The sequence below is a fragment of the Montipora foliosa genome, chromosome 2, assembly GCF_036669935.1.
Source record: "Montipora foliosa isolate CH-2021 chromosome 2, ASM3666993v2, whole genome shotgun sequence".
In the NCBI taxonomy this organism is placed as follows: domain Eukaryota; kingdom Metazoa; phylum Cnidaria; class Anthozoa; order Scleractinia; family Acroporidae; genus Montipora; species Montipora foliosa.
Genome location: NC_090870.1, coordinates 8,523,496 through 8,535,995, shown reverse-complemented (window position 1 = coordinate 8,535,995; position 12,500 = coordinate 8,523,496). Strand labels below are relative to the sequence as shown.

The 12,500-nt window shown below is 41.3% G+C and overlaps 2 protein-coding genes across 2 annotated transcripts in view; both read left to right on the top strand.

Annotated features, from left to right (window-relative positions):
- LOC137992326 (stimulated by retinoic acid gene 6 protein-like) overlaps positions 1-5,094 on the top strand; it is a 47,230-nt gene extending 42,136 nt beyond the window's left edge. The window contains exons 17-19 of the mRNA XM_068837606.1: positions 204-367; positions 2,472-2,639; positions 4,543-5,094. Coding sequence (XP_068693707.1) covers positions 204-367; positions 2,472-2,639; positions 4,543-4,796 — 586 coding nt within the window. The 3' untranslated portion in view covers positions 4,797-5,094. The remainder of the gene's footprint in view (positions 1-203; positions 368-2,471; positions 2,640-4,542) is intronic.
- A 4,521-nt stretch (positions 5,095-9,615) lies between these two features.
- LOC137992327 (chitotriosidase-1-like) overlaps positions 9,616-12,500 on the top strand; it is a 3,253-nt gene continuing 368 nt past the window's right edge. The window contains exons 1-2 of the mRNA XM_068837607.1: positions 9,616-10,028; positions 11,766-12,500. The exon at positions 11,766-12,500 is cut by the window's right edge and continues 368 nt beyond it. Coding sequence (XP_068693708.1) covers positions 9,669-10,028; positions 11,766-12,500 — 1,095 coding nt within the window. The 5' untranslated portion in view covers positions 9,616-9,668. The remainder of the gene's footprint in view (positions 10,029-11,765) is intronic.

Here is a 12,500-nt window from a genome sequence, read left to right as displayed (position 1 = left end):
CGCCCACAACACCCTAAGTGAGACCAAAATCCAAAATCCCTGTGACGAGCATCCCTGCCCCTTTCATATGCGATTTCCCCCCCCCCCCCCCTCCCCACCACCCTCTAATGCTCCTGAATAAGTTTCCGCTTCTTTTCATATGTGAAGTACTCTCATTTACGACTTGATTAAAATACGAAGCGGTTGTCTTCTTTCTCCAACAGGCGATTCTTCCATGTTTGCACATTTTTTTTGTTTTTCTTCAACATCTTCCTTGGCTTGTTTTCTTGCCTTCAACGTATCATCATTGGAGCTGTCACTGGTGTCATGTTTCTGGGTCGCACGCAGCAGAGCTTGTTGTCACGTAACCTTGAACTTAAGGATCCAGGTTTGACCAGCAGTTTTCATTTTGAACTGAGCGAGTAAATGATATGCGCTTGATTGGATTCTATTAACCTCATCTTTTTCGATAGCTAACGACGTTTTTCTGCCGTTCTAACATGTTGGGATTTAGCAATTCGAATTTGGTTCAGCGTTGTCTGTACTCTTATCTACAGCAATATTCGTCATCACAGTGGTCAAAATGATGTGGACTTAACGAGGCGCAACCGAATGTATCCACATCATTCGATTTGTTTTTTACCACAATATTCAACTTCAAAGAAAATCTTTACTTCAGAGCGTGACCAAGATCGTGACACAAAGAAAGAGCAAGCCAAATTTCCCTCAATCTGCGGATTTGTTTGTTTCCCAAAATGACGCGAGCAGGGTTGTCTAGACTCTTATCGACAAAATTAGCAAAACAGGTTGCGAGATTACAAGCAATTGTGGTAAAAAAATGTCATGTACGTTCCTTGACGAGCGGGGATGGCGCAGTGGTGAGAGCACTTGCCTCCAACCGATGTTGGTTGAGTCTGTTGGTTCTCTACTCTGCTCCGCGAGGTTTTTCTCCGGGTATCCCGTTTGTCCTTCTCCTCAAGAACCAACCTACGATTATGAGTTGATTTGGTTTGATTTCTGTACAATGTCCCCAATCTGTTCCCCAGCGCTAAATACAGTTGACTGTATGAAAATATAGAGGTGGGGATGGCAGGATTGATGGATTGAATGGTGTGGCCTGCATTCGATTACCACACTCGAAGAAGTTATCATTATCGTTATCGTTATCGTTATCGTTATCTTTATTATCGTATCGCTATTATCGTTATCGTTATCTTTTATATTATCGTCAACGTTATCACTATCGTTGTTGTCATTATTATCGTTATTGTTATCATTATCGTTCTCTTTATTATTATCGTTATCGCTATCGTTATCATTATCGTTATCTTTATTATTAGTTATCGCAGGAGCTCATCGAGAGGAACCTCTATCTCCTCTAAATTCTTGAGTCAACCCTTTCCCGAGTAAATTTATTTTTAGGAACAGGTTTTCCCGCGAAAAGTATCATAATTCCCTTGACGCTGAGATAGCTCTGTTTTGATTGGCTTTTACAACAGTGGGCGTGCTGAATGTCCCAAGGGAGATTGGCTTTTACAACAGTGAGCGTGCTGAATCTCCCAAGGGAGGTGTTCTATAAATAAATCTACTCGGGAAAGGGTTGACTCCGAGGCCAAGTATGGGAGATAGAGGCTCCTCTTAATGAGCTCCTGGTTATCGCTATCATTATCGTTATCGTTATCACTATCGTTATCGTTATTATCATCATCATCGTTATCGTTATTAGTATCGTTATCATTATCGTTATCGTTATTATCGTTATCATTACCGTTATCGTTACCATTATGGTCATCGTTAATATTATTGTTATCGTTAATATTATCATTATTATTATTGTTATTATTATCATCAATATACTTGTCATTATCCTCCTACTACGACTCCTCATCATCATCATCATCATCATTATTATTATTATTATTATGATAAGACTTAACCCTTATGTCTAGAAATGCACCCAATTTTGATATCCAACACAAGTGTCCTGTTCTTAAAAGAAGTTAGTGGTATTTTTTAGGTTGGGGCAAGTTCAGCCGTTAGTCTTTTTCTTTAGGAGCAGAGGTATGGGAACATTTTGTGACGTTAATAGGCCATTTTCGAAATATCAATATTCAGCTTGATAACGAGGCAGAGAGGACGAAAACAATAGAAGCCCATTGGAATGAATGTCAAAAAAATATCGACGTATCATCCACTTTTCATCGTCTTTGTCCTCTAAACCTCTCTTTCAAGCTGAATTTTAATATATCGAAGTGGCGTATTGTCTGTATTAGCGGACTCAGGTGATGTTGAAGTTGGGGAGAAGATCAAAGCGACACTTTGTGACGCTTATTGAAATCGTGCATCTAATAAAGTTCACTTCGGCATTCCTAAGATATAAAACGTTAGCATTCGTGGTGTGTATGAAAACTAGAACTTACTTCTAATCGGCTATACAGTATACCTGGGTATAATTGTACTCCTAACATGTTTTTTTCTTCAATATTTTGCAGGATTTAACGCTTACGTTGGATATCTTCTTCTGGAACACACCCATGCCAATCCTGTTCTGGTGACATTTTGTCACCTTCTTATCAAGACAATTAATGAAAAACAAGTTCATCATCAAGAAGGAAGCAACGATCTAATAAACCACGCGGATGCTGATGAGGAAAGCACATGTATGTTATGATAGTTTTGAGTACATTGCAGAAATAAACAAGATAGGATTGAAGCCAAAAAATATGCCCGGCTTAGGTCAAAACATCCAAATATAGGAGGTTAATAAATCAGAGTTTCATCGCATCAAATGGAATAAAACTTTCAAATCTGTTACTTCTTCGACCTAGCCCTCAGGCCAGAGGCAGTTAATGTTCCTAACCCATGACAACAAGTGTAACAGACAAAGAGAGGTCGCGATCCTCTCTAAGGGGTTGCAATCCTCAAGGCCATGACAACAAGTTGGCAATGCGAGGTTACAATTCTCGCCAAGGGGTTACCCCAAGGCCACAATCCTCTCCAGAGGGTTACAATGCCTCACATGAGAGGTCCTTACCTTTGGAGAGTTGCACCCTCTGGTTTCTATGGTAACCGTGCGCGATCAGAAGGCACACAACCCTAGTAAAGTGAGTCTGTGGGGCAAAGGGTGCGACTAGCTACCATAATTCCCCATGACATGTCGTGCTATTGAGGCACCAGGTATGAAAGAGGGAGGGAAGGGAGGGAATTTGAGTGAAGATGCTTCTGAGGTTAAGTGTTTTTGCAATCAAGACAGAACTGGAAATGACAATAGCAAAGGTCGGACTTGACATACTAGTCCAAAGCACGAGGCGCATAGAATATGATTGGATAAAGTGCATGGTGTGACGTTCACGTGACACAAGGTTGCTCTGTAACAGAGAAAGCCTAGGCTCAAATGTATATCCCTCCCTCCTTGTCACATTAACTTTAATTTATAGTAGTTTATAAATTGACTTCTTAAATAAATTAGAAAAGTTTGAGGACATTTCTTGATGTTTGTCTTTCTCACTTGGATTATGCAAAGGCAAAATACCGAACCGACCTGTATGCAAAAAAACAGCCGTTGCACTTGTGCAAACAAGCGAATTTATTTTTGGGATACTTCGTCCACATTGACGCGAACGACATAGAATAATCGAATAATAATGAGGTGACGTTTTCGTTGATGTCGCCGTCGCAAAAAAATCACGTGTACTGATTTATCCCAAATTCCTCCTACATTAACGTTATTGGTTTAAAAGACTTCAAATTGCACTCGCCCCACGGGCCAAATTGCAGAAAGAAGCTGGGTGGTTTTGCTTTTAGCATTCAAACTCTGACCAAGAGAAAATGAGGGCACAGAGAGGGAGGCTCCCGGTCCAGTCCTTGGGATATGTCATGTCCACGAAAGTTATTTTTAGACGAGCGGAAGTCTTCCGAGACGTCCGCATGCAGGCCAATTTCGGTCCAATGTTTGAAAGAAAATAAATATTCATCAGCCTTCCACGTGCGCCGTCATTTTCTCATTTCACTAAGAACCTGAGAGCGAGGCAAGACTGCATGCGGACGTCTCGGAAGACAGACTTCCGCTAGAACAAAGACTTCCGCTCGTCTAAAAATAACTTTCGTGGACATAACATATCCCGGCCAACGCCGTGAGCCTCCCTCTCTGTCCCCTCATTTTCTCTTGCTCTGACTTAAAATCCTAACCTGTCCGCCATTTTTTTTTTGTTGGGCGACTTTCCTGTCAATTAATTTAACTGATTTCAAATTTCAATTTTTTGCACTCAGTTTCAACTTTCTGCACAGTTTGGGATCAATAGCCCATTTTCGAGTTGCTGCATGTCTCAGTTTCAAAACGAGTCCTGGTGCACAATCATTCGAATGTAAATGAGTTGCGTATTCTTATGCAAATCAAACTCATTTCCCTTACAATAGTTGAGCACCAAGACTCACTTCGAAACCGAGACTAACAGCAACTCGGAAATGGCCCATTGACGTATTCTCAGTAAATAAGCATGCAGAAATTTTAATATTCAGATTTTATTTAGGTCTGAACCTCGCTTCTTTTGTTTTTTCTTTCAGTCGCCATGAACACAGTTCGTAGGACTAGGACAGCGTTTAAACACCGCCGCTCAAGAAAAAATCGTAATCGATGGCACTTGTACCTTACTCTCCACAACAACCCATCACTCAAAGAACACCGGCGATCAGAAATGTTTGCTGAGCGATCGGCAATTGCAGCCTTTGGAATCATGATGCACAAAGGGGTTGCCGTCTTGAACAACGCTGTTACGGACAGAGAAGGCGGAAGAAATGCCAACGTTGCAAATCTGTAATTAATCGGAGCGCAGCAAGAATATACACTTGTCACCAAATGGTTCGCAATTAGTTTTGTCGACTAACTATGACGAGCCTCTAAATTCCAACGAAGAAACTAAGAAAAGGAACGCGAGTAGTGTTGAAGATTCTCTCTCACAACTTGCAGTCAAAATAAGCGAAGATCGTGGAAGAGGGTTTATAAATGAAGTTCTTATGGTCTCAGAATGTTGATGATGACCCATTAAAAACGCCCTTCATATAATTTATTAACTTCTTGAAAGTCACAGTGACCGTTGAAACCTAATAAATGTTACCGTAAAATAATATATTTCAATGAAATGAAAACAAATAATTATGGTATATCTACATGTTTTAACAAACCCTTTTGATTCATTGCCTGCCAAAATAAGAAACTGCGCAGACAATAAATAGTACTGTCCAATGTATGAATGTACACGTTTTAACACTGAATGACATGCAGATTACTGAGAGGGAACCTCCACTCTTTTAACAAATGTCACCTAAAATGTTCCAATTGTACTTGTTAGAAGATCTGTTGCAAAAAAATGCATTACCTAGTGAAACATTTTTATCGACTTCCAAAGATCGGGCTCGGTGCTTTCGGGTGCCGCCGTCTTGAATCTCGCGCAATGCAACAAATAGCCGCAGTTCCACGGTAGTCGTCATACAACGTTCTCGTTTGCTTGTTTTCGCAAAATTGTTTTCAATGGTGTTGTGTTTTTTATCGTGATATTGGATTCGATCCCTTGACGTCCGAATAGAATTGCCTAGCAAGTTCCCGTGCGACTCTGGCTTTACTTCAAACCGTTTGTAGTAACGACAGACAACAACATGACATCAACACGAACAAACAAGCAAATGAGAACGATACGTGACGATCATCTTGGAACTGCGATTCTGTTTTTTTTTTCTCAAGAAGTAAACATTACAATGCTATTTTAAAGTGTGGCATGGAGCTCAGCGAGTCTTCAGTGTTTCTGGCAGTTGGCGTATATTTCATAAGTTCCAATTTCAGCATTTTCGGAAATTATCTTAATTTCGAAAAACAAACTCCGATTTTCGGAAACACTGAGTCAGATGCTCGCAAAAGCCAACTTCGATTTTAAACACACACAAATAACAAAGTCCGATGTCGAGAAAAAAAACAAAGGTGTCCCTTAAGAACTTTCATAGCTTCCGTATCCTTAATGTTTTTGACTAATTTCCACCATATATGAAGGACAGATGCGGGTCATTCGACAACAACAGTACAGGAAAATAACGACAAAAATTGAAACAAAAAAATGGAGAAAAAAGGCACCCCGACCCCGGCCCCGCGTTTTGGCTGGCTACTACCTAGAACTCGTCATCAGCGCAAAAAGTGTGCTGCGGTCAAGAACAAGCGCACTTTAGCAAATAAACGAAGTGCCTGCCTGTGAGGGTCTCCCAATGGTTTTGGGGAACAAGGGAACGAAGACCAAAAAACTTAGGGAACATAAGCCATGTTAGGGGTCCAAAAGCTGAGAACAAGTTTGGAAGTGATTTCGGGAACAAGGGAACACAAGCAAATTTTTAAGGGAAGTAGGACCCCCCTTAGAGGTCCTCAGGTGTGTGGTTGGTTTTTGTGTTCCACGGGTCTCCCTTTAAATGAGGTTTTTTTCTCTGAAAATGAGGATGGTATAGATACAAAACGCCACCGCCACAAATTTGTTCCAAATGCAAATGTGTGATCATGAACATACGCAGGACTAACTACAACCTAAATCATAGTATTTTACTTTTTTTGAAATTGCGACTGATGAATTAAATTGACCGTTAATTTTTCACATTGTGGCCGGGTTTCAGTTTGGCTGCCCGGAGAGTGCTGCATGTGTTACGTCAGTGGTGAGGTTTTTTCCGAATATCCCCGAGTGACCAATGAAAAAATATCAAGCTGTATGGAGGGACAATAATTGTCGCCTGAACCTTCTTTAACGGCTTTGGTTCCACGCGTTTCCTACAGCTCGACGGTTGGACGTCCAAACAAGGAATTGAAAAGATCATTCTTCATTCAAAAGACCTGTTGTTTTACTAAAATGCCAAGAATCTGCTATTTCTTGTAGGTGTACTACAAAACTGTGCCATGTTTGAAAACATTTCATGTCCTCAGTCTCGATAGACTGTTCAAAAAGGCAAAGAATATATGTTTGCTTACATGGATTAAACAGGCGGGAAAATCAGGTGTTTTTGTGTAAACGAACCCTGTCATTCTGTTTATTTCGACAAAATAGCCGTCTGTTTCTTTGCGTTTTCAGGCGTTGCAGGTGTATGGAACTTAAGCAACGACAACAGCGACGGCAACGGCAACGAGTACATCACAAATTTGCACATTTTTTGGGCAAAAACAATAGCTTTGCACGCCCTGCACGTGCCTTTTTCACTTTTGTCCACTTTTTTGCCGTCGTCAGCAAATAAGAACGTGAAATAGCTAAAGAAGAACGTCAGCATTTGAGAATAAGGGTGCGTTCGATTGACTGTATTCCAGAATAGGAATACATAGGATAATAAGTTAGAAATCCTTCGTTCTTACAGAGAATCACATCAAAATTGTCAAATATCTGCTAAAATGCTATCCTTGCTGCTTCGAAACGCGCTAAACATATCGCCGGTTTTAATCATCACTCAACGTATTCTTATTCCGGAATAGGCGTCGTTTTTGCTTAAGCTCCCTTGTGTAACGACGACGGTGACGGCAACGAGAACGTCATCTTAAAATAGGAATTCGCGTCATTGTAACCACTTCGTGACTATTTCAACCTTTTTAATATGACAAGGCTGTGGGAGTTCCTCAAGAATGACTGGTCGAAACGGCGCATAATTCAGGGGAGAAAATGAAAATTTAACTGCAAGTGCTGGCGATCTTTAAAAAACCTCAAATTTGGCCATTTCACGTTGTTGTTTTGCAGACGACGCCAAAAAAATGGACAAAAGTGAAAAAGGCACGTGCAGAGTGTGTAAAGCTATTGTCCGTTGGCAATAAATATGCAAATTTGTGACGTTCTCGTTGACGTCGCTTTTGTCGTTGCTTAAGTTCCCTTTTATATTTATAATCCATAGGTGTGAACACAGGTCATCGAAGGTAAAATACATGTAAACGGAAAGTACGGACGATGAGGAGAGTACCACTGCGAAAATAGCATTGTTTTCGTGTAGGGAAATTTAGCAATATTGACAAGCTGTCCGCCAATATGCACGGAGTTTGTTTGCAAACAGGTCCACTTTAACTCCTATGATCAATCGTAGCAGCTAAGCACAACCCTCTAAATAAAGTATGACCCAGTAGATAATCCAAGATCACCCTACACTCATGTAATTCGGTGCACAAAAAAGGAGCCTTTGTAAAAACGCACCCCCACCAAATTTCCCCCGTAAGTGCACCGTCCGTTTTTCAAAAACTAGCCCATTTGAAAAGAAAGCTAAACTATTTGTAACTTATTTCTTTCTTGACCATCCTAAAGAACCTCCTGTTTAGTTGCTTAGATGCAATGCTTTTTCGTTTCTTACAGGTAATGCCTCAAAGTATCAAAGTAATGCCCTTTAACATTCTTTAAAGGCAATACCTTATTTAACGACGGTGCCTTTGACACTTCTTTAAAAAGGGCACGCTTGTAACATTCGTTTAAAACAGCGCCTTTATAATATTCCATAAGGGCCACACTTTTAATATTCCTAAAAGGCAGGCCCACAACAAGGTAGGTGTCCCGTTAACTGAGATGACCTTTCGCTTAGAAAATCGTTGTCATATTCGAAGTTCCAATTTATGAACTTCATATATATCCTACATTATTAAAACGTGAACGGATATCAGATTTCCAGCATTTTCATTGGCTCGCAGGACACAGGCTATCAGTTCATATACCTGCTCTGCCTAATATATATGGTCAATGAACGCGTCAGCAATACGAGATGAAAACATTTTTGTAGCTCTGAAAAAATGGCCTATAAAAACCGTTTTGGAATTGACCAAAGCAGAAATCGATGCTTTAGTCGACAATACTACCCCCGGGAACACCAAAGAAGAGTTGTTGATCCTGGAGTTTTTAATAAAACAATTATTGAACTCGGGCTTGCTGGATATAAAATGATTATAACCCGGCAACTCGGCGCCACGTGCCTCGTTGGTTATCTATCGCTTCATATCCAGCGCGCCCTCGTAGAATAATTGTTAATTATACTTCCACCACTTACGGAATACCATACGAACCCCCGCAACTTTCCATCTCTCAGATGACCTGATAGCTCCGTCGTAGAGCCCGGCTCATTTTGGTGCGCAATCGACACAGTTTTGTGTCCCGTCGAAGCCTGGGTTGTTAACAACTGCTTAATAAGCTGTTTTATTACCTGCAATGATCTTTCTCTCAAAAAGGAAAGAAAAAACAACGGGAAGTTATCTCGTGGAAAACTCGCTCTGCCTTTGGTACCTGGAAAAACGCGCAATCAAAAGAGTGTGAGCTTTTTATTGAACAGTCTTCTAAAAGAGGTCATTTATATCCTCTGTCATGTGAATTTTGTTCTTGAACCTGAGTAGTGCAACAATATCCCTGGGCCAAATGCACTTGCATTTGATCAAACAAGAGCACGGTATCCAAATACAGGTGGAAGACACTGGGGGTTTTTTCCTCAAAAGCGTGTCAACTGTCAACCAAAATTCCACCAGAACTGGGCGATTTACACTGCTGATAAAACTAGAAATATTCTACCTTACTGCCATTGGCTGGGTCCACAAACAGGGCTTTGTATTTGTAAAGCTGGATTCAAAGGCACAAATACTGTGTAAGGATATAAGAGGCTGAACACTGCGAACTCTGCCATACTCGTGTTCCTCGGTACTTGATCTTGGAGCCTAAATCATGCGTTCCCTCGTCATTTTGCTCTTAGTAGGCTTTGCCTCGTACATCACCGCCAAAAACTACGTACGAGTCTGCTATCACACAAACTGGTCACAGTATCGTCCAGGCGCTGGAAAGTTCTGGCCAGAGAATATCGATCCCAAACTTTGCACACATTTAGTGTATGCCTTTGCCAAGATAAACAGGAACACAGACAAATTAGCAATGTACGAGTGGAATGATGATAAGTTATATCCGAGGTTCAACGCCCTAAAAGACAAAAATCCCGAACTGAGAACTCTTCTGGCTGTTGGGGGATGGAACCACGAGAATGCAAACAGTCCATTTTCAAAAATGGTCAAAACTGAAGCTTCTAGAAAGGTACAGTTTGTGATTGGTAGTTTCTGAGTGCGGGTTATAGTCGAAATTGAGAGAGAAGATCATCGCACTAAGTTGGACACTTGAAAGTGCCCCTATGATAAAAACAAATCACTTCCTTTTTTTCCTCAGATTTTGAAAGTGTGTTTGCTTAACACCTGACAGGCAAAATTTTGAGCTTTGATTTTCAACCAAAGGCCGTTTACTTTGAGTGTAAGTTTTGGATTTCACGGTCCGCTATCACTCACCTTCAAAACTGACCGATTGGACCTCAGAGGATTGGATCCAGGCAAAAGTGACGTCAAAGGCTCACCAGCTTAAATTTCAAAGTGTGAATACAGTTTCATTATACATGCAAAACATGAGTTTAAAAATCTGAAAGCCCAAAACTCCCGTGCGGCATATTAAATCTGCGGTGTACTCAGGCGTTGCATTCTTAAACTAGTGGGCCATTCACGTTGTTTTCTCCTCGATCCAGCTCTCTCAAGAACATGAAGTTAGTAATGGATGACCATTAAATGGGAAAATTACAGTTAAAATAAACAGGTGTCTTTTTAAAGCAAGGTTTAACACGTTGCTCGCTTATTGTTTAGTTAACATAGTTTCGAAATCCAAAGAAGAATAAGAATTGATTTTTTGATCACAGGGGCACTTTAAGCAATTGCCTCTTATAGAGACCTGAAAAATTTAGGTGGTTTCAACTAAGCTATGAAGCCAATCAGTTGGGAGTAGGTCAATTTGTTGGGATGATGTGTTTCCGTGAAAGGACTCCAGCTAAGTGTGAGGATCAGTTTTTTCAATTTCCAATGCAGTTACTGTTGCCCTTATTTGAATTTGCGTACACTCGATCACTTGACAGCCGCTTGGCCAACGTTTGTTCAAGGGAGGCAAGGGAGGCAGCGTAGCCCAGTGGTTAGAGTGCTTGCCTTGAGATCCGGAGATCCCGGGCTCAAGACCCACTCTGACCACTCGTTGAATTTGATCCTGGTAGTCCCTGGTTCAACTTCCCAGCTGCACTTGTAAATAGCCAACTGGTTTGCCTCCGGCCAGTTGGGATTCTTAACAGTTGTTCTGTTCTGTTGTTTCGTTGTGTTTCATTGGCCCTGAAAAGCCCCTAAGGGGAGCGGTCAATTAAGTATGTATTGTATTATTATTGTATTCGTTAAAAAGAGGGAAATTTCTCTTTAGGTTTCAGTGCGAATTTCTTGATGTTTGAACAATTTTCCACGACTGTAACATATCAAATTATTTTAATTCTGAGATCAATCCGAGGCTTGTGTCTTCATTTGTATTCTTTTGACTTTCGGATTGTAGATAACCTCGAAGAACTAATACCCCAGAGAAATCACTCACCACCTAACCCTGATGAACATTACCGCGAAGGACAGTCTTCGCGATACTACTCCGCGAACAATATGTGCTCAGTCTTTCACGTCCCAAACGGCTATGAACATTGTGTTGTTAAAATTGCCATTACAATTCCCTGAGTATGTTGGTCCGTCCAGGGGTCAAGTCGTTCTACCTTGGAGCTTCTTGATCCTTTTAGCTGCATAGGCTGGGCGCGAGCACCGGTCCCATTTCATAAGAAGGATATCATCATCATCGTCATCGTGATCATCGCCATTGTCATCGTCATCATCATCATCATCATCATCATCATCATCACTATCGTTCTCATCCTCATCATCATCATTATTATTATTCATTGCGACGATTGTAATTGAATTTTTTTTGTTTTAGGTGTTTATCGATTCATCAATTGAAATGCTTCGAAAATGGGGCTTCGATGGCCTCGATCTGGACTGGGAATACCCTGCTGTTAGGGGAGGATCACCACCGGAAGATAAACAGAGGTTCAGCGTACTTGTCGAAGAGCTGTTAGATGCCTTTAAAGCGGAAGCAGCCCAGACCGGAAGGCCTCGACTACTGTTGACTGCTGCCGTTGCTGCTGGCTATGCGACTATAGACAAGGCCTACGAGGTAAAACGACTTGGCAAGTCGCTTGACATACTAAATCTGATGACCTACGATCTTCACGGCAACTGGGACAAAGTGACGGGACATCACACAGCCATGGTGGGGGACGATAAACTCACTGTTCCATTTGCTGCCCAGTATTGGATCGACAAGGGTTTTCCAGCCAATAAGATTGCTCTAGGTATGGCGACTTATGGAAGAGCATTCGCTCTTAAAGATCCCCAAGAAAGCGGCCTTGGCTCTCCTAAACATGAGTGGCAGAAACCTCATAAAGGCATGTATACTCGAGAAGCTGGATTCTTGGCCTACTACGAGATCTGCAAGCTGGGGCTCAACATTGTCGGTGAAAACGAAGTAAACGCTCCGTATGGCCACAAAGGTACAATCTGGGTTGGTTTTGACGACGTAGACAGTCTGAATGTCAAAGTTAAAGAGGTCATCATGAAAAAGGGGCTCATGGGAGCGATGTTCTGGGCATTGGACCTGGACGATTTCAGC